The 21,945-nt window shown below is 35.4% G+C and overlaps 4 protein-coding genes across 5 annotated transcripts in view; 2 read left to right on the plus strand and 2 right to left on the minus strand.

Annotated features, from left to right (window-relative positions):
- The window catches only part of LOC18600331 (autophagy-related protein 18h), a 6,351-nt gene extending 1,425 nt beyond the window's left edge, over window positions 1-4,926 (minus strand). Inside the window, exons 1-6 of the mRNA XM_018121869.1 lie at window positions 4,513-4,926; window positions 2,695-3,153; window positions 1,938-2,381; window positions 1,398-1,643; window positions 508-1,308; window positions 273-430 (exon numbers count right to left, since the gene is read on the minus strand). Coding sequence (XP_017977358.1) covers window positions 273-430; window positions 508-1,308; window positions 1,398-1,643; window positions 1,938-2,381; window positions 2,695-3,153; window positions 4,513-4,710 — 2,306 coding nt within the window. The 5' untranslated portion in view covers window positions 4,711-4,926. The remainder of the gene's footprint in view (window positions 1-272; window positions 431-507; window positions 1,309-1,397; window positions 1,644-1,937; window positions 2,382-2,694; window positions 3,154-4,512) is intronic.
- LOC108662325 (receptor-like cytosolic serine/threonine-protein kinase RBK2) lies at window positions 6,974-13,081 on the minus strand. 2 transcript variants are annotated; one of them, XM_018122276.1, is made up of 9 exons: window positions 12,580-13,081; window positions 11,560-11,672; window positions 11,089-11,451; window positions 10,619-10,870; window positions 10,380-10,534; window positions 9,059-9,138; window positions 8,842-8,977; window positions 8,607-8,756; window positions 6,974-7,449 (listed from the first exon to the last, which is right to left on the minus strand). In XM_018122276.1, the coding sequence occupies exons 1-9, from the start codon at window positions 12,612-12,614 to the stop codon at window positions 7,276-7,278; spliced, it is 1,458 nt and encodes a 485-aa protein (XP_017977765.1). In that variant the 5' UTR covers window positions 12,615-13,081; the 3' UTR covers window positions 6,974-7,275. The 2 variants fall into 2 exon arrangements, with proteins under 2 accessions (XP_017977765.1, XP_017977764.1); XM_018122275.1 differs by having other exon boundaries at window positions 12,584-13,080.
- LOC18600332 (probable LRR receptor-like serine/threonine-protein kinase RKF3) lies at window positions 15,504-17,456 on the plus strand. Its single transcript, XM_007030702.2, has one exon. The coding sequence runs from the start codon at window positions 15,504-15,506 to the stop codon at window positions 17,454-17,456; it is 1,953 nt and encodes a 650-aa protein (XP_007030764.2).
- On the plus strand, window positions 18,760-20,602 carry LOC18600334 (probable LRR receptor-like serine/threonine-protein kinase RKF3). The gene has a single exon (XM_018121155.1). The coding sequence runs from the start codon at window positions 18,809-18,811 to the stop codon at window positions 20,576-20,578; it is 1,770 nt and encodes a 589-aa protein (XP_017976644.1). The 5' UTR covers window positions 18,760-18,808; the 3' UTR covers window positions 20,579-20,602.

Genomic DNA, 21,945 nt, shown 5'->3' on the forward strand with positions numbered 1-21,945 from the left:
TTCCCCCTACCCTTTCCAAAAAAAAAGAACCAAAAAAAAACGAATGATTAAACAAGAAAGATCACCACAATATTCTTTCAGACGAGATTCATTCAGACTGCTATAATACGACTCTTGAAGAACCTCACTTCCAATTATCTATCCATTTTTTCATCAAACCCTTATTCTACTAGATAACTACTTCTAGGACTTTTTAGATCAGTAAAAAAAGAAAAAAAAATGAGAACAGTCAAAACCAGAAAAGGCACAATGTAAAAGAACACAGAAATTACCTGTCATTCCATTCAGATTGAACCCTCTGAAAATGCTCAAAAACAGGCAATAAATCCCTCTGTCTAATTTCCACCTCATGAGCAGGGATCTTTTCTATTTCAATTTCTCCACCATTACACTCATCTAACCCCAAAGGACTCATTGTATAGAAAGATACCTAAGAAAATGCATATGAGATGTAAGTGAAACTGGTTATGAGCAAGTGTATCTCATGAAAATAAGATAAAAAAATACCCTAGGATTCTGCCAGATTGGTATCCTTCCAGAGCTTATCTGCACTTCTGCATTGGCAAGATACAAGTGAGACTGATCTTGGGGCTTTGACAGGTCCTTGTGCCCAGCTTCATTATCTTCAGAATCAGAAACATCTGCAATCATCTCTAATGCTTCTTTTCTTCCATGAGTCATTCCAGAAAGGCATTCCTCTCTTTCTGGCCAATCTGTTCTTCGGCATACATCCCAGGCTTGCATAGCTTCAACTTTCACCCGTAACTCCTCTTCTTGTACCTGAACAGCAGAACCTGGCCCAATTCTTGAAGCACTTTCACCTGCCTCTCCCCCAAATGAAGGCAGTAGCTTATGTTGAACAACATGACCAGAAGGAGTGTAAACTAATAGGTTCTCCAAAACATTTGCTTTTACTTGAGCTCGTTGTAAAACATTAGGTAAAGAGTTATGGAAAACAGCAGAAAAAGCACCAGATGGAAAGGAGGCCTTTCCAGTAGCAGAAGATGCAGCATTGGTAACAGTATTAAGCCATCCAGAGTTACCATTTTTTATTCTGCTAACAACAGAGAGGGTGACAGTTGGTGGTGCTGGTGAAGAAAAGGTTTGATAGTTTGTCATGAAAGATAGAGTGGACCACCAAGGGAGAGATACAGCTGGTGATAAGGTAGCCCCATCCACATGAGAATTATGAATCTGAAGAACATTCTCACCACCAAATGGGGAAAGAACAAAAATATGGCAAGTACCCCGAGATGAAACAATGGCAATCCACTGACTGTAAGCACTAAAACAGATATCTTGTATCACCTGCAAAAACAAAACAAAAATAGAAGAGAAATTATAGATAGATAAAGCATTACAATTTTTTGAAAAAAATAGGAGGTGTAGGATCATACAGCTGATGTCATGCCACGATGGAGCTTGTAAAGGTGCACATGTGAAGAGCTCCAATCATAATTTTGAGTGCCAGATCCATTCTTTACTGAGGATGGCATAATCCGAAAAATATTTATATTGTTCCCATGTATTGAGGCCGTAACCAGAAGAGTCCCACTGGGATCAAAACATAGGGCAGAAATTGGACTTGCATGAGCCCTGAACTGTGATACAACAGCTCTGGAAACAAAATCTTTGACAACAACCTGCAATGAATCGTATAAATAAGAAAATCTTAAAATTTCATGGTTAATAATTAATAGGTCAAAATTTTCATGCCTCTGATATTTAGTATTTGTAAGAACTAATCTCATCTGGTACCTCTCTGAGAAAGTTGAACTCAAACATGTGTTTGACATAAAAATTCAAGCATATACGCAAAGATAAGGACAATAGCCTTCTACATCAAGGTAGAATTAATGTGCAAAGATCATGTGTGTTACAATCAGGCATTTTAAAATAAGATTAAAGTTTGCTTCTCAGATACATCAAGAACTAACCGTCCCAGCAATATCAGTCTCTGGGGAATGTGATGCACCCCGACCAACTTTCCAGCCTGAATTTGAAGATACAGGAGAACCAGTACCATCAGGAATAAGATCTTGATAGTATTTCGACAAAGTTTTGTAGCCCATGTCACCCAGATTGATCAACCCAGCAGCTAACTGCTTACTAGATTCCATCGCATATCGAGCCACAAGACTCCCACTGCTGGGTGAAGTAGATGGGCTAACACCAGGAGAAGGAGTAAGGTTCTGTGGACTCAAGCGACCTGTATTTAACTGCAAAGGATTGTTGGAAGCATAAGCTAACCACCTGGGACCCACTGCCATGGGACCATATCCAATATTAATCCCACGCATTCCTTGGCCTCCTGCCTGAGGGACAGGATAGGTGAGGACACTAAATTTATTTTCAAGAGTGAGAGCATCGAGGCAGTATATCTGCAAACCAATAAAAGAAATGAGCACAGTTTCAGTTGTTTCACCCCATCTAAATAATTGGTCAAATAAAAGAAAAGAAAAATGTATCCAAACTAAACCATCCTTCAATCAACATCTTGATTAAACACAAGCAGTTCAGGGACAATCAAATCTGATTATATGAGTTTTACATTGAACTGGAGATTCCAAACATAATAAAAAGGAGGATAACAAATCCCTTAATTTGTCTGATCCTGCTTATGACCAGTGCAAAATACTAGTTGCAACTAAAACTAAGTTTGAGTAAAAAGAAAAAGAATTAGCTAAGTCTTACTTGTGTTGCAAGCCCCACAGCAACTATTCGAGGACTGCATCTAACCATATATACAGTTGACCGGAATCTCAGAACATGAACATAATTATGAGACCTTAGCGAATAGAATCGAACAGCAGTAGGAGAGATAAGAACATTTCCACTTTGAGGCTCATCAAAACCATCTCTAGCCAATCCATCTCTTCCACCAAGCATCAAACCTGAGCCCTTTGACTCATCACACGCAACAACCAGAAGTAAAGGATGTGATGCTCTAAATCCTTCACGGCCCTCAGACTTTATAGGGAGCGGCTGCATTTGCAAAAATGTAACTGGATCATCACGCCTTGAAACGAGTTCACTGACATTAGAGGCATCTTCGACATCAAGAACTTGAAAGCCATTGGAGTATCCAAGTAAGAGAACATGTTTAAAAGATGACGGACTGAGCTCGAGTCTGTCAAAGGAAGCCCAGAGGACCTGTTTTACAAAAGATTACAATATGATAGCAGATAGAGTGAGCAACAAGTTTCATTGCAAATGCATATACAAGTTACGCAAGCCACGAAAGAGGAGTGTAACAAAAAAACCATTGCCAGCAATGAGACCCAAATAAATTTATATATCTACATCTCACATTCACCCCCACCTTCTTATGATAAGAGGTAAACTAGTTCCCTCATCCTTATAAGGAGCTACTGCCATTAAAAGGTGAACAACTGATTAAAAACAAGCATGCAATACAACGGCATTCAGCAGTTGAGTTTCCAGTTTGGCAATTTTGACCTTAAAGGAACTCAAATCACAGCATTAAACTAGAATTAATAGAACAGAATGGCCTGTAATAGAAAAAGCGAACAAGAATCAAATGATTGGCACGAGGAAAATCTTATAATCAACAGTCTCTGTTACTCTGTCCAGAACTCGATATGGTTCACATACAAATAACTAAACTCTCAGAAGTCATCATTCCAAATTTATAACCTAATCTTTTTCACAAAGCTACAATTGTAAATAGGCCAAGAAAATGATCAATTATTTTTGTGCAAAATAATGGCATCAATGTCCTGAGCTTCTATTGTCATTTTGACCTTAAAAACATAACTCGCACATTATACAGACTAAGTATCTCGCTCCTTAACTCCCTAAGACATCATTTCCAACAAATATCATCTAAACATTGGTTTGGTTATTACAAAAAATACTCAAAATTTAAAAACTAAATCAGCCGGTTATATGATCAACTATCTTTCATTTGCCTTCCTTAAATAAAATATTTACGACTTCAATCATTTGAATAAAAACTCCAAAAATTAACATCATTTTCAACAAAAACAATGCATTGTCCATTCCGTAGCCACTAAAAGACAACAGATATACAAAAATTTAAGGAATAAAAAAAAACAGAGGTTCCTATGCACCTTTTAATTTTCTTTTTTTTTTAAATAAAATAAAACATCATTTTCAACAAAAGAACTTAAATTTCAGCAAATATTAACCAAAAAATTAAGTTAAAAAATAAAGTTCGTAAACAAGTTAACTTTTTTGCTCTACATTACAACATTCAGTTAACTAAGCCCTAATTCACTAGAAGAACTAATTTTTAGTTTAATCTAAATTAAAAAGGAAAAACCTATAAGATCACCACATTTGAATTTCTCTTGCTTCTTTCTGAGCAACCAAACAGAAGATAAAACCAAAAAAGTGCTTACTTTTTCAAAACAAAAAGAACCCTACAATCAACAATATTTTTTTTTAAAAAAATCAAAATTAATCAAGGCTGTAATTAAATAATCAACAACTAATAATCAACAATTAAAAATATTAAAAACAGAAAACCTGGTCTTTGTTGTGTTCGACGGAGTCTCCAGAAATAGAAGCGGCGACGGAGGCACTAGCTGACCGGACACCGGAAGAGGCTGTCTTTATGCAAGAAGATATGAATTTCAGAGAATTCGGCAAAAAATGACTGTTACTTTTGTTATTATTATTGATATTGGAGCCTTTGCTGTTTCCGTTGTTGCCGTTGCTCTTCATAGTCAAGATATAATCCCAGATTTAATTTCTTCTACCGGCCACCGGGGCGTTACCGGGAAAGGAAAAACGATCGGCAATAGCATAAGAGGAAACTAACAATACAGCGGCGTTCTACGGGTTCGGCGGTCACCGGCCACGAAAACTTCTGTTTTTTTTTTTTTTTGCTTTTGCGGTGGTTGGGTTTGACCTTTAACAGAGAGAAAACAATAGAGGAAGAGAAAAGACGGTTCTTTGCTTTGTAGTGTAAGCAAGAAATGGAGGAATTGCAGATGAGCCCTTTGTAGTTTTCAGATAGTTCAATTGGGTCCTTTCTGGTCAAATGGATTTGGTCGACAGGTTATCCGCTAATTTGAGTTGTTTTCATGGACTTTGAAGAGTTGAGATTGAGAAATTACACAATTCTCCTCTTATGGGATTATGGGAAACTTCTTTAGATTCCTAACCCAAAATTGGGTAAATGATTAACTGATTTTTGTAGTAACAAATCTTTTGTATTACTTATATCTTTAATTAATATGAATTTAATTATATCATCGAATAGTTACTTATTTTTACATACTGATCTAAATTCATCTTATAAAATATTTTAAATAAATAAAAATTAATTAATTATTAAATTTTCTCGACTAATTATGTGATTTTTTTTTTAATAATTTCAAGATATATATATTAAAGTTAATTTCATTTTTGAAAAAATATACAATCCAAAATCTCTTACCATCTATCAGGTAATTAAACCCAAATTTAAAATTAAATTCTCTATTTGATAAAGAATTCTTTTGTTTTGTTTTACTTTATAAATAATATACTGTTAATATATAATATTTACATATTATTATTTAATCACTATTATCTTATAATTGTATAAAACTTAACGAAGATAAAATTTAATTTACTGATAACGTAGATATGCACAAATTAAATGTTTATTTTAAAAGAAAGAATTTACCATCAAAGTTATCAACCAATTAACGGTGGATGCTTACTGACACACGTAAGTGAAGCCCCATTTTGTTGACATCGCAATAATGAGCACACCATGTCGAAATTATGAAACTCGTGGGGGGTAATCAATTTTAAAAAATTGCAGGAAACAGAAAGGACGAAAATGGAGAAAAGAAAAAAATTTGGGGGCGGAGAGGGGAAATAAAGAGAAGTAGAAGGGGGAGATCGGTTACGTTACGACAAGGGACGGGAATATCTTGAAGGGAGATGCCGAACCACAAAACCCGGGGGCAGATTTGCACCGTTGTCAACCGTAAACTCTCGTTTACATATTTGGAGAGAGAAAAATAAAAAAACAAAATTTAAAAAAAAAAAAAAAAAAAACTGGCAAACCGAACAGGACTCCGGCCTTGCAGCTCGAAGACATTAGGCTAACTTGACGTGTCAGCTTCGTTTCCTCCACGCCACCACGTTCATCTTACGTGTCATTTTGAACTTGTATTACAATTTTTGTTTTTTTTTTTGTATTTTTTCTTATTTTTATCATATATTTTTTTTAGGATTTTTGTTGTGTGGTTAGAATTTTGATTTTGAAGATGGTATATGCCTTTATACTTTGTATTTTTTTTAAATTAAAGTTTTTATGAAAAAGTTTAATTATTATTATTATTATTTTTAAAATAAAAAGTAATGAAATTTCAAGAATTTATGGTTTATACTTGTATTATGTAAAATTCATTCTATCTTTTTTCATTAAGAACTCAGTGACATTCTCTTCGTTCAATTGTATAAGATCTTCATTACATTAAATTTTTTACTTATAAAAAAAAGAGACTTATTTTAATTAAATCTACTTTAATATTTTGATGAGAAAGTCACCCGTTAATTAAGAGTTGAGTAAATTTTAATATTATTTATCACGAACTCATATTTTCGATCCCAAACATACGTATATTAAGTAAAAAAAATGTTTGAATTCATGATATATTAAATATTAAATAGTATACTGTTTTAGTAATAATATGTTAATTTCCATTATTTGGTGAAATGAAAAAAGGAGAATAAAAGGAAATAGAAAATAAAGATTGCTTAATCCAACATTTAATTTTATCTTCAATTCTTTTTTTTTTTTTGCTGTTTCTTTCCATTTTTTAACCAAAGTGTCTTTATGGACAATCCTTAATTTACTTAATATCAGCAACCGAAGCAATCCATTTTATAAATTTGGTCAAAGAAGACCCTTGATATGGTATACCATGTTTCTTATGGGGGATGTCTTCATGGTGTTTCTTTCTTTTCCACAACCTCAAATCATCTAAAAACTTAAACTGGTCCAAATTGAACATTCTATTTTGTTGCATTTAGCTTTAAGGTTCCTTCAACTTTCACTCCAAACCTGTTATATACATTACAAGCCAAGAGAAGGGATTGGGACATACCAGAAATCATTTGATTTTGGTACTGTTTCACATGAAATTTGGAAGAACTTCCATAGGAACCAATGCTTCCAAATGCCATGGAAAACAGTAGTATCAAATGCTTTTCACTTCGGTTAAGACTTCCGGCAAACCCTCAAACTCAAAGACCTATGGAACTATATGATTAACTTTCATCTCTGTTTTAAGAACCCAAAGCAATCTCCCTTAGTCGATTGATATTGTTTAGATGTTTCGTTGAGTTGTATTCTTGCGCATCCAAGAGTTCGTTCGAGTATGTTCTTTGGATGGACCGCCTGTGGGGTTCTTTAGCACAGTCTGCTGCTACATATTCATCACCCCTCAGCAGTATCACAACCTGCATCAAAAAAGACCTTGGTTAACTTGATGACATTTCATTTTGGATTTGGTCTTCCCCCCCAATCCAGATATAATGCCCATTCACCATTTCTACACACAAAGGTCCAAAAGGAGAAGTGGGGGATATTAGAAAGAATAAGAACGAAAAAGCAAAGGAAAAGTTCAAAGATATGGTTGGCCATTAATGAGTTAAGAACAGATAGAAAGCATGAGTCAAAGACCAATTCATTGCTTTGATGCTTTTTCTTGCTTCTGGGAGCAGAAAGTGATTTTAGCTTTTATGCACAAAAGTAGTAGTCATAAATGTTTGTAGGCCTAGTTGCTTGTGATTCAGATCTTCGTGATTCTATATTTGTTGAGCTTCAGAAGGGATGTCCTAAAGAAGAAAAAAGTTACTCCATTTCCGTTGAAGACGATTCAGAGGAATTAGAAGCAACCATAAAAGAACAGATGCTACAAGCAAGTGGAGGTGGATGAGTTTCCTCGGTGGTGTAAAGTGTAACAGGCACGTCCTACTCAGGGTTCCATGTACACAAATAGAAGACAAGGCCTGCTCATCTTCAAAAGGAACTTCAAGATTCAGTTAAGCAATTTAAATAGATGCTAACCCATCAATCAAATAGACCACTTTACCACCAGTTATAACCTCTTAATTCTCTCTGGTCCCACACCAACTTCGAGAATAATCCTAAATCAAGAGCACCTAAAGAAGAGGTTATTGTCCCTTACTTCTACAACAAGGTTTCATTCTTTTTAGCTGCTACTTAATGGTTCATTTTACTGCCGAGCAAGATATTGTTGAGAGAATGCTACCCTTGAACTTGGACAAACATGCAATTCATAAATGTCATTCAGCATTTTGTGATATCAATGATTCACCAGCATGAACAAGAATTAAAATCACAAAGTACCCAATGCTTTTCTAATGAAATGAGATGATGCACCTCTCAAAAGAGCAAAGTCAATATCAGATCAGAATTCACATTTTCATTTCCTAATCTCACTTTGTTTTCTCTAACTTCTGTTCAGTGTCCATTAACCAATAATGTGTCACTTGTCATATTTCTACAAGCGTATGCCATATTTATTACTCCAATTAATTAATTTCTTAACAGAGTGAACAGATATTTAACAACTTCTAAATCTAATACTAACCTGACTCATTTGAGGACGAAGAATAGGAGATTGCTCAATGCACAAAGAGGCAGTCAAAACCATGCGATCCACCTCCTCTGCATCATAATCATCACCTAGGGAAGGATCTACAAGCTCTTTAATATCATTCTCATCAAGTAGAGGCTTTGCCTACAGGAATTTGAAGGGTAAGTACAGATTGTTTTACTAGTATGATATAGTTGGAGTGATCAAATTCTTCACAAGGAAATGGTACCCATAGTACGACGCTTTGCTGTTGATCATCTAAAGCTCTTCGTCCTGTTATGAGCTCCAAAAGTAGAACTCCAAATGCATAGACATCAGTTTTCTCATCAACTATTCCGTGCATGAAGTATTCTGGAGCAAAGTAACTGCATCTCAAGAAACAAATGAGTCAGTATTATGACAAAAGTATTTATTAACACGATGACAGATACTTTAGGCTTACAAACCCGAAAGTTCCTTCAAATTTTGATACATTGTGGTGAGTCCATTGTTTTGGTAGCCACTTGGCAAGGCCAAAATCGCAAATCTGGATGACAAATCAGCTGACGCAATCAATAACTAGGACAAACAAAGAAAATGATAATACAAATGCAAAATGCCAGTTGACATTCATGACGATGGATGATTAGGAGCTTTACAAAATACCCGTCATAAAATTTCAAAAAACGGGACAGAAAGATCACTACCGTTGTTGGTAGATCCTGCTCATATATGTTGACAAAAATAAGATTGCACCATGTGAGGCACCAATCAGAAACAAAATAATGGAAATGATTTTCAGACAGAAAATGCAATGAAACTAATTCTCATACATGAATTGCTTTATCATTAGAAAGGAAAGCACAAAACTACAACAATGCATCCTTCTTGGCCGGAATTGAGTCAGAACACTTTATTTTCATAACTAAACAGGATGCGTAACATTCTAAATCTTTCACCATAATGCAGGCACCTGCTGAGCTCATAACTTATAAGGCTCACCTCGTGCTTAAGGCAGGTGTTTGGAATTATGACCCCTAGGCCAAAAAAAGGGCTAGTACTAGGTGATTAAATTGTCTTCTTTATGGCTTTGAAAAATTACAGAGTTCAGTACATAGAAATATTTATACTGACATTTTTTTTTCTGTATTGCAGTTGAAAGACTCTACACCTAACTGTAGCTTCTTGAAAATTAACATAGTGATTGTGTAAGTCTCTGCATGCAATGAAATTCATTCCTAAATGTCTTGGTTAAAGTTTGCATTTTTCTCATTTTGAGATGTTATCGATAATTACAGATTTTGTTGACATACTGATAAGTGAAGACTAAGACTCGGTAGAACTATGCATGGGGAGCATTATGTACATTTAAAGATCAGAGCTACTCTTTTTGATTTCTCCAAACTATCCATTCTTTCAAAATGGTAAGTTAATGGCAAGGTGAAGTCCAATCATGTTCTACCAAAATAAATTGAGCAAAGGTAAGAATAGTCATATAGATGGAGACCTTGGAATATGCATAGATCGTCCCATAAATTTATAGCACGTGGTTCACATCGCAAACCAATAGTTAAGTAGCCAGCTTACAGAATATTAGTTCTAGCACTCTACAAGGAAGGGCATTCGCTGCTTGTCTCCCCATGTCAGTTTCATGATTTCTTTCTATAATGAAATATACAGATGCGTGCTTGTGGTTCTGTACACTGGATTCTTGCAAATCTTACACAACCCATGGTTTTTAAACATCTCATTTGGTGTATCCTTTGAATTTTAAAACTTGAGAAGTACCTGAGGCTCAAAGTTCTCTGTAAGCAGAATATTATCAGCCTTGATATCTCTATGAATAATTCGCCTTTCACACGTCTCATGAAGATATGTGAGGCCATCTGCTGTACCCAAAGCAATCTTATATCTTTTATTCCAATCTAGCACACCTTTTGAACCTGGATAATGCAAGAGCATCACAAAGTTCTCATAAAGCTAAATTAATAAGGACTTGAGAAAAACAATGTAGATTAGTAACAAACCATGCAGAACTGATCCCAAACTTCCCAATGGAGATAACTGAAAAACAAGGTGCATTCCGCCATCAATGCCACACCCAATCAACGTAGCAGTGTTTGGATGGTTTACATGGGCTATAATGCCAAGCTCAGATAGGAAACCAGCTGTCCTCTCATCTGGTGTCCCTTTTATAAGCCGCTTTATTGCCACAAGCTTTCCATCTTTCAAACGACCCTTGTAGACTTCAGCATAACCACCTTTGCCAATTAAGTTCTCTACAAGAAATAGAACCACAGGTCTACATCACTAAATGAATGAGATTATATTTGAATGTAACAAAAGTTTCATTAAGCACCCTTATATGTAACTTCCTATTTCTTGTGGTTAATAATGGAAATATGGAATAATAGTTCTGCCAAATTCCAGAATATAAGTGGACCAAATATACAAACAGTTTCTGCAAGTATTCTAAGTCTTGAAATTAATTGCATACCTTGGCTAAAGTTGTCTGTTGCAGCTCGGAGCTCAGGTAGGCTGAAGTCCTCCAAAGAAGACTTAAAATTGTACAAATCTCTCAGCACAGGATTCTCTTTTGTGCTTCTGCTGTTCTTTCTTGATAGCTTTGGCACAGCAAGAGGAGTGAAGGCAGCTAAGTGCTTCCGTGATCTTCTTTTCCATAATTTGAAGAACTTTCTCCAGTTAGCAAGTGCTCCTCCATTTGTACAACGAATTTCTGCCTTGGGGCTGTCAACATAAGAAATTATGTTGGATTCCAAGCCTTCTAAGCAGGCTTCTAAAACCCCTTTAGGAGATGATCCATCTTTTTTCTCGTTTTCCTTGTTTAGGACCCTCAATTCTTCAATAAAATAAGAACCAAAGAGTGGTAAGAGCATGGACTACAGAAACACATGCATCAGACATGAAAGAGAGATGCCACAGAACAAATAGAGTTGGAGATAACTACCACAGGCTGATGCATAAGAAGAAATTATAGCCCCTTGTCTTCTATGTCTTGCTTGAACAACCTCATTTTCCGAGTTCTTCTCTGGCCTATCACCAGAATCCTTAGAGTTCTCGCTGGAACAAACCAATGGCCATAACAGATCAACAATCATTCAAAGCCAAATAAAAGCAGAAATCAGAATCCGTTCTTGTTTCAGCGTGAGTATTAGTAAGTTTGTTCTGGGGGAGACAATTATAAACTTAGAAGTGCTGAAAGATTTGATGACAGAAAACAAAATACAACCAAAATGAAAATCATCCATCAGACCTATGAAAGCAGACCAATGAAAACTTGAAAAGCTGAACATAGCTCTAAACAAGATTAATCCCAAACAAAAGAGAGGAGAGTAAAAAACATACCAAGATATAAAAACATTAACTCATAAAAGAAATGCATAAAAACCATTAAACGGAACATGAAAAGTAGGAAACATCATAAAGAAGCACAACAACCAAAAATTCTAGTCTATCATATATGGTATGTGTAGAAAATCCCCAAAGTTGATAAGCTGAAACTCAAAACTGCCAAAAATGGTTATGTGGAAACTAGAAATCACAACATTAAGTACCACCAGAACCAACAAATCCTACACAGTAGAACAGCACAAAGGCAAACAAAAAAAAGGAAGGAATGAAAGTAAAAAACTCTACAATTTTCATATCCTCTTTACTACTAATGCAAAATGGAACAAACCATTGGCTACCACTCAACAAACATTTGATGAAGAAAGAAGAAAAGCTTTCAATAAAACAAAGACATACCCAAATGAGGTAACATGAAGTAGAACAAAAACAACCAATTTGCTAACTTTCAATAAGATAACATGAAGGAGAACACAAAAAGACATACCCAAATAAAAATAACATAAAGGAGAACACCAAAAAACTCATTTGCTTGCAATCAATCATCACAAAAGTAAAACATCTTTACAAAAAAAATAAGACATAGCCAAATGGGATAAGATGAAGAAAGAACACATACATACCTCGAAGTAGCACCTTGATGGTCAATAACATCAGCCATGAACACTCTCAAAACAAGCAAATAAACCAAACCCAACAACAATGTGATAGATTGAAAGCAAAGCAAAGCAAGCAAGAGAAAGATAGAGACACCAAACAAAAGGAAAAAAGTTAGTAGAGGTTACTATGACATTAAAGCCCTGTTCTTTGGTGCATAAATTTTGACCCCCCAAAAAGATAAGACCATTTGTTTTTTGTGTTCTTTCCAAGACCCTGAAAAAGGCCATCTGAAACTTAAAATTTAGCTACATATGGAAAACTTTTCATTACGTCTTTGTCCAGAGGGAGTAAGATTTTTCACAAGAGAAACTTTTACATTAACTTTTTGTTTGTTTGTTTCTCTCTCTTTTATTATACGAGTCCGCAAGAATCGCTGGTCTGCTTTGTTGGGTCGGTGACATGTGTTTAAAGCTCTGCAGCGACTTCTGCTCCCAACCTTAAACGCTCAAATCTGCGTAAATAGACAGCTAGAAGGACAGAAAGTGAACCCTGTTTTTTTTTTTTCTTTGTTTCAAAAATCAAACCTTGGGTTCTTCACTTCTTTAATCAAATCTTCATGTTTTGGAATCAGGACTAGAAGTTTTTAGATGTCTTCGCGTTGCACCCCCATAATACAGAGACAGACAAACTTCTCAATCTTACGTTTTTGCATACATGATTATTTTGTACACAGCACGGTATCAAAAAACCAAAGAAATTAAACGGATTTAAATTTAATTTTATCTTATTTCATGCCTTAATCAAATCATAAATACCTATGGAAAAAAATTTGAACTCAATTTTCTAAATAATATTAGTTAGATGTTGCTATCATCATCCTCTGATGCTGACCACACTTCCTTAGCAGCATTGATGCCAAGTGAATGAGGCTTAAAAGATTAATGTACTTTTTACTATTTGATAATTAATCAATGTATATGTGACATATGCATTTACTTCTCTTTAGCAGGTGTGGGCATTTACTAATATGTTCATGTGCCATAAATTTAGCATTTGGAACACTCTGAATTGTACAATTAAAACCCAACGTTTCCCCTTTAATAATTGAGCTACCATTGTTGAAACATTTTGACATCTTTGATTTCCAAATTGCCCATCAATTTTTAAGTGAGGGAAATGTGAATTCATACATGCAAAAGATGATGATTCTTCTTTGCTCTTTCCCTTAAGAACAAGACAAAAGCAAGTAAAGATGACATTAATGAACATTTATGGTACTAACCTTTTCTCCTTTCCTTGTAGACTATGGAAAAGTTTGGAAAATATATACTCTTTTAATACCAAAACAAAATTATTTGCATGTGTAAGTTTTAATTGTTAATAAAAAATAAAACGGATAAAAATAAGATGAGATTTGGATGAAAATTTCGTTTCCGTCATATGTGGGTTAAATGAGTTTAACTCATTTAAGATATGAAATTATCGTATCTTTAATATATCTAACACAATTAAATTACGAAACTTAAACTTGTTTAATTTTATACTGTTATTGTGTTATATTAAAGAATCATGTTCAAAATTATTATATCTAACTATTAACTATTAGCTTTTTAGATTTACTATTTTACGAAAATGACATGCACGATATTTCAATGCTTTGAATTTGAGAAAATAATGGAATTTATGGCAAAATTATGTGTGTACTAGTTTAAGGCTAAGTTTAATGTATATCAATTATGAAGAAATAAGAACAATAAAGACACTTTAAATGCGAGCATGTGGCTAACATGGCTCTATGTACAAATGATGTGAACTATCATATCATAAACTGTATATTCATAAGCAAAATTTATAAGCAATAAAGATCAATAAAGTGTTAGTATTTGAATGATCATCTCTGCAATTACAAGGAAAATGGAAACCATGGTAACTATTCGGAGGCAGAGGACCCAAGCATTTTTGGGCCATTAAGAGCAATGCCTTTTTCCCATCAAGAGACCTAAATTTGAACCTCAAATAGGCTTGTGGCTTAAAGATTCTTGAAAGGAAAATTGAGCTGAATTAGACAAGGCCCAATTCACTCTTAAATTGGGCTGATATTCAGCCCAAGTTAGTCGAATTATCATTAATAATTTTTTAATGCAAATAAAATTATAATTATGTAATTAAAACCCAAATTTATTGTAATATTTATTTTTCAGGTTTCAAAAGAAATTATAAATTTTAGTTGTCCCTTGCTTCTTTGGTAAACTCATGGTATAAGCAATGACTAATGACTATATTATACCCAAAAATAAAATGATAGAAAAATGACTGTATATGATGTAACTGAAAGGTATAACTGGTTGACATTGGGATTTATTGGGTGGGAAGCATAAGAAGCAATTGGAACAAGTCAGTTATTTGACTTTAATAGTTAATTTGTTTGTTGGGGGGGAAAACTTGATTAACAATCAAAGGATATTTACATGATCTTCCAGTCTAATATAACAATTCATTAGTTCATATTCAGATTCCCATTTTTTTATCCAGGTTATAATGTCAAGTTCATATCTTGCTTGGATGTGGCCTCTTGGATTTAATCTCCATGCCATATTCTTTTATTTATTCTGACAACTTGGGAATTTGTATTAAAATAAAGATCATCAACCCATTTTTTCTTGAAGGTTGAGGGATTTGAATGTCTGAAACATCATTTTCAGTTATCCCTCATGTGACTTCATAATATGTCATACTCAAAGTTCCCATGATTTAAAAATCAGTTAATGAAAGCTCCAGTTTCTTTCCCTCCAATGATATTCACATATGATAAACCACATTCTAGGCTGGAGATCCTAGATGGTTTACAGCTTCTGCATTAAAGTCAAAATCCTGATCATTTCCACTCAGAACAAGCTCTAATGGGAAGCAATGCAACCCTTCTGCCAGAGTTTCAGGTCTCAAATGTCTTCCTTTTACTTCATTCTCCTTGGACTGAGTTTCTGCTTTCGTAATCCTAGCTCTTCAGTTGCTAGTTATCATGAAATCCCACACAGAAACTTGGCTGACTCCTTTTGTCCATTGAGTTTCAGAGTTCTCAGGAAAGTTTTCGATAGCTCTAAACTTGCATTTCTAGATGTTCCAACAAAGTGTGTAACCATCCTTCAAGGTATTCGTTTGGTTCGATCGAACTATCTTCGAATCACTGGAAACTTTTCTCCTCATCCGAATTCCTCAGAGGACTGTTGGGATGGGTATCAGAAGTTAGTTGATGAATCCATACCCGGTTTTAATATTCGTTCAACTTGTGGATATAATACCGGGTTGATATCAGAAAGTTGCAAGAACATCACTACTGGATATCAGTTTGAGGGCCTTATATCTGATTCCAAGTTGCAGGATATTAGGCTTCTTTGCAATCGTTCTTTGGATGATGATTCTTCATGCATACCATGTCAAGCTAGTTTATCAAGCATTTATCAGTCTTACTTTCATGGCACTGATATAGACAATGCTTCAGATTGTTCCGGGTACCCTTTCATATACGCTGGGGCTTTGGCTAATCAATACGGACCAACTGCTTCAGGTACTGCAAAGTGTTTGTTCTCACTTGATTTAACTTCAAGTAATGCAACCAGTCGGAATCAGAGAACTATTCTTTGTGCGGTTACTGTAGGTGCTGGTTTTGGCTTGTTCATGACAGCTGTGGTGGTTTGGTTTATTTGGAGAAGGAGAAAGAAATGGAAGAGAAGACAGAATAATGTTGCCCCAATCGAGACAGGTTCAGGTTTTGGAATAGAAACGATTAGTGGAGATAGCACTTTGGTTAAGTTCACATTCGAAGAAATCAAAAGGGCTACAAAGAATTTCTCGAGGGAGAATATTGTAGGGAAGGGAGGATACGGGAATGTTTATAAGGGTATACTAGAAGATGGATCGGAAGTTGCACTGAAAAGGTTCAAAAACTGCTCTGCTGCTGGAGATGCAACTTTTGCACATGAAGTGGAGGTTATTGCTAGTATTAGTCATGTCAATCTTGTTGCTTTCAGAGGCTATTGCACTGCAACGGTTCCTATGGAAGGTCACCAGAGAATAATTGTGTGCGATTTGGTGCATAATGGAAGCCTATATGACCATCTTTTTGGATCAGGGGTGAAGAAGCTTAGTTGGCCTATTCGTCAGAAAATCGCCATTGGAGTGGCACGCGGATTGGCCTACCTCCACTATGGAGCACAGCCTGTAATCATACATAGAGACGTTAAGGCTAGCAACATACTTTTGGATGATACATTTGAGCCACAACTGGCAGATTTTGGCCTTGCAAAGTTCATTCCCGACGGATTGTCTCATATGAGCACCAGGGCAGCAGGAACGCTAGGCTATGTTGCCCCAGAGTATGCTTTATATGGGCAACTAACTGAGAGAAGTGATGTTTATGGCTTTGGCGTTGTCCTGCTTGAGCTTTTAAGTGGGAAGAAAGCACTTATTTCCATTGATGATCATCACACTTTGCTTTTGACTGACTGGGCTTGGTCATTGGTAGAGGAAGGTAGAGTATTCGATGTTATTGATGAAAACATGCCTGAGTTAGGCCCTCCTGAAGTTATGGAGAGATATGTTCTGGTAGCAGTTCTTTCTTCTCATTCACAGTTATATGCTAGGCCAACAATGGACCAGATTGTGAGGATATTGGAATCTGATTTTCCACTCCACTCCATTCCAAAACTTCCCTTTTCTCTTCCAACAGATACAGATGATGGAGAAAAATCAGCCAACTTTAGTCAATTGGACAGCATGTCCAGCACCAGTGCTGAACAGCCATGTGACTGTAAGAGTGATCAGCCCATTCTAGATCATTGGGAAATTGAGAGAAGTTTCACATTTAAGACATGTAATGTAGATAATTTAACATTCTGAGGTTGCTTCTGCTTCTGGTATGTATGGTTTTGTTAGGCCATGCTTTCTGTTCAGTTCTTTACAAGATAAAACTATAGGTTCATTCTTTAATAAATTATAGATAGCCAAAGCTAGTGCTATAGGTATTGAATTCTTTAGGAGGCATAACAGTATTCATACTTTATTAAGAGCAACCATACCTGACCTGATCTTTTATCATATATCTTCAGACTTTTATGCACATTTTTATACTCCATTTAGTCATTTGCTTCTGTTATCTTCCCTCTAATATAATCATGATAAGGCAAATTCCATGTCTTCCATGTTGATTGTTGATCTTTTCTGCCTTGTCATTTTGTTTTGTATTTTTTCTTATTTGACCTTCTGCCAACAATATTATATGTTTTCCTAATTCAAAGCATAGAAATGGTCAGCTGGTCATGCCAAAATATATATCAGAAAACAAAAATGAATGGAAGTTACCTAAGGCCTTGAAGATGTCTTCTTTATCCTGAGGATTCATTCCTTTCATACTTGTCCTAGAAGTTGCTCCTGTACAGGTAGGTTGACCATGAACATATGCCAGGAAGCCTCTAACTTAACAAATCCGAGAGGACCAGATATGAAGGGACAACAACGGAAGGAACAATGTCCGTTCTGATATTATGTTGAATTTTTAAGACGGACAAGCGACTTAAACCAATTGTTGATCCTTACTACATTTATGTGCCCAAGAAACCCCAACTTAATAGATGTGAGATTTTTTCATCACCATATGAACAATATCAACTCAATTTTCTTTGTTATTTAACTGAGAACATTTCCTATCTATGATTTAGTCTGCTTCCGGATAAGGCCAAAGTTACCTCTTAAATATAGTAATCTAATTTTGTCATATTGTGGGATTTTTCCAAATCTCAACCTAAAAATTCACATGCACGGCATAGATATAAGTAGTATATTTTCTTAAACCAGGGAATCATTCCTATGTATAACTCAGCAAACAGTACATATTCAACTGCATAGTAACAAGAACTGGCCCCTCTTGAGAAACCATTAGATGATTCTGAGCCATCTGATTCTAATCAGATGGTTAAGAATATCTAAGTATTTTATTAGTTTGAGTAGAAATGATTACAGATAAAGGATTATTAATAGTCACATACTCACATGTTAAAGATTCTCTGCCGTTTAAAATTCAGTTAAGAATGATTCCAGCTCTCGGTTGCCGCCTGTTACTAACTGCCAAAACGGGCCACTGAAGCTAAGGCTGGATAAGGCTGAGCTGCTAAAGTTATTATATCTGAACAATTCCTGTGAAAAGCTAAGATTTAGGTTATGCTGTTCAATGTCTATAACTCCTTAGATTTACAATGTGCCTATCTCTATCCACTTTCTTCACGTTAGGAGCAGTCTTAACTTTTTTTGAGATCAGCATTTCAACTGCATATTGCCAAAGGATCTCAAATGAAACCCTTGTGAAAGCCTCTTGTCCATTGAACTTTGACATCCTCCGGAATTTGGTCAATGAAGACCCTGCAAGGACTGAATTTGGTAGCATTGCCACAAAGTGTCAAAACATTCTTGGAGGAATCCATTTGGTTCAATCTAAGTATCTCCAGACGAATGGGTATTTTGTTCCCCCTCCCATCACTTCTGAGGCATGCTGGGAGTCCTACCAGAAGTTAATAGGTGAGTTTGTGAATGATTTTGATATTGAAACTTCTTGTGGATACCATGCCGAATGGATTTCAAAAACCTGCATGAATGTAACATCTAGAGCACAGTTCGAGAGCCTAATTCCTGATACCAAATTGAACAAATTAAGATATTACTGTACTCAGTCTCTGGATAAAAGTTTTGCTTGTGGAATGTGTACTAGTAAGTTGTTCAGACTTAGGAAAGTATACCTTGATGACATTGATGACACAGCCGGGAATATCTCAGCTTGTTCATGGTATCCTAATATGTACACAGCTGCATTTGTCAATCAGTTTGGTCCAACTGATAGAGCCACTGCTAAGTGTTTGTTTTCCATGGAATTTAAACCAAAGAAATCCAGCAGCAGGCAACACCGAAGTATAATTGCAGGGGTTACAGTTGGTTCTCTTGTTGGTTTACTTGGGACCCTTGCTGTAATTTTATTCCTCCTGATGAGACGACGGAAGAAAAATAAAAAGGACAAGATCAATCCAGTTATGGAGAAGAATGACTCTGTCAAAGATGAGACTAGTTTGGTTTTTGGATTTGGACTATATAGCAAAAGCACTAGTTTAATAAAGTTCAAAATTGACGAAATAAAGAATGCGACAACGAATTTCTCCAGGAAAAATATTATTGGAATGGGAGGATATGGGAATGTTTATAAAGGGATATTACCAGATGGTTCTGAAGTTGCAATAAAAAGATTCAAGAATTGTTCTGTTGCTGGAGATGCAAACTTTGTACATGAAGTAGAAGTCATTGCAAGTGTAAAACATGTCAATCTCGTGGCTTTGAGAGGCTTCTGTACCGCGACAGTTCCTTTGGGAGGTCATCAGAGACTCATTGTTTGCGATTTGATGCAAAACGGAAGCCTCCATGATCATCTTTTCGGATCAGAAAAGAAGAAACTTAGTTGGCCTGTTCGTCAGAAGATTGCCCTCGGAACTGCAAGAGGTTTAGCGTACTTGCATCATGGTCTGCATCCTGCTATTATTCATAGGGACATCAAGGCTAGTAATATACTTCTAGATGAGACATTTGAGCCAAAAGTTGCAGATTTCGGCCTGGCGAAGATCAATTCAGAGGGAACGACACATTTAAGCACAAGGGTAGCTGGAACTCTAGGCTATGTTGCTCCGGAGTATGCCTTGTATGGCCAGTTAACCCAGAAAAGTGACGTTTACAGCTTTGGGGTGGTGCTTCTGGAGCTTTTGAGTGGCAAAAAGGCAAATTCAAGCAATGAGGGAAAGATTCTCCGGCTGACAGATTGGGCTTGGGAGCTTGTCCAAGAGGGGAAGGCATTAGATGTTATTGAACAAGGCATGCCAGAGATCAAATCGCCAGAAGCGATGGACCAGTATGTGTTCATTGCTGTCCTTTGCTGTCATCCGGTGTTACATGCTAGGCCAACAATGGATCAGATTGTGAAAATTTTTTAGACTGGTTTTGCGGCTCTCTCGGTTCCTGGGGCTTGCCTTGTTCCTTGTAAACATTGAGGTTTTCAGTGACTAACTAGCCCTTTGGTATGGAGAAAAATTTGGTGAATTAAATTGTACTAATAATTTCTTATTTCTTGTAGACAAAAGAATAGGTAAATTAGAGTTTTTTTTTTTTTGAAAAAGGAATAAAGAAGTTCTCTGTACAAAGAATCCCTTTTTTTTTTGTAATACCCCTTAAAAAAATTCTGCTAATTAATTTTGTTGTAAAAAAAATTAGTAATCACTAAGTTATAGTCTATATTAAATAAATATAAGTTTATTTTTTTTTATATTTACATATGTAACCTTGGGGTTTATTAATAAAGAGAGAATAGGAGAAAGATTGTACTTATAATTCTAAATGAAATTACTCAAAATTCTGCTTTGATATTTATATGAGTATTGGTAATTTTGGCCTAAATGTTTTGAATATTGCTTAATTCGACTGAAAAGATGTCAGTTACTTGTTAAGTGATTGTACTTACTTCTTTAATTCTTATTATTTTTGCATACTTCAACATGTATGCATGATTGAGAGTTAAACTTGTTTAGCTCGAGTTTTGGTTAGCAAGATTAACATCTACTCTTGGATAATTATAAGTTTTGAGGTAATTATCCAGTTTCAAGTTATTGTAAAGAAATGTTAGTTAGATGAAAATTTTGTAACTTTTAGAGAACTGTATATTATTATTATATTTGGAGATTTGATGTTTTGTAAAGTGTGAATTTCGAAAAGACTTCAAAGATATTATATTTAGTTTAATATGATATTGTTATCTTACATGCTTATGAGATTTGTCTCATTAGTATGTAACGTCTGTTATGTTTTAAATCTTTGATTTTGTTTTTGGTATATAATTGGTCAATCATATTTCCTTGTTTCTGTTATGTCACCATAGTTGGAACGGTTGTAATTGGCAGCTTCACTAATGTAGTAGTCCCTGATTTTTGGATGCCAAGGCTGCGTTTCCAGCTGCTCTGCATACATTATGATGATAATCACAAATTAAGACATTAGGATTTTAAATTTTAGATACCCTTTTTAGATGAGAGGAGTGATTATCAATCTGATAATAATGTCTTATGTTCATCAAAATACATCTCATGAGGTTGCTCAAATGCATGGAATTTAGATGCTTTGATTTGATTTTGAGAAGAGATAAGATTGGTGAAGGTGGCATATAATCTGTGGGCAATGGCCAAAAGTTGGGAAAAGAACCAAATCATCACCATTGTCAAAACTAGGTTCACCTGGACTCTTCTAGTGGGTCCAGATCCTCCAAAGCAAAATCTGTTGCAATTATTGCTTGCTGCTAATTGAGGACAAA

The sequence above is a fragment of the Theobroma cacao genome, chromosome 5 (genome assembly GCF_000208745.1).
Source record: "Theobroma cacao cultivar B97-61/B2 chromosome 5, Criollo_cocoa_genome_V2, whole genome shotgun sequence".
NCBI classification, from domain to species: Eukaryota; Viridiplantae; Streptophyta; class Magnoliopsida; order Malvales; family Malvaceae; genus Theobroma; species Theobroma cacao.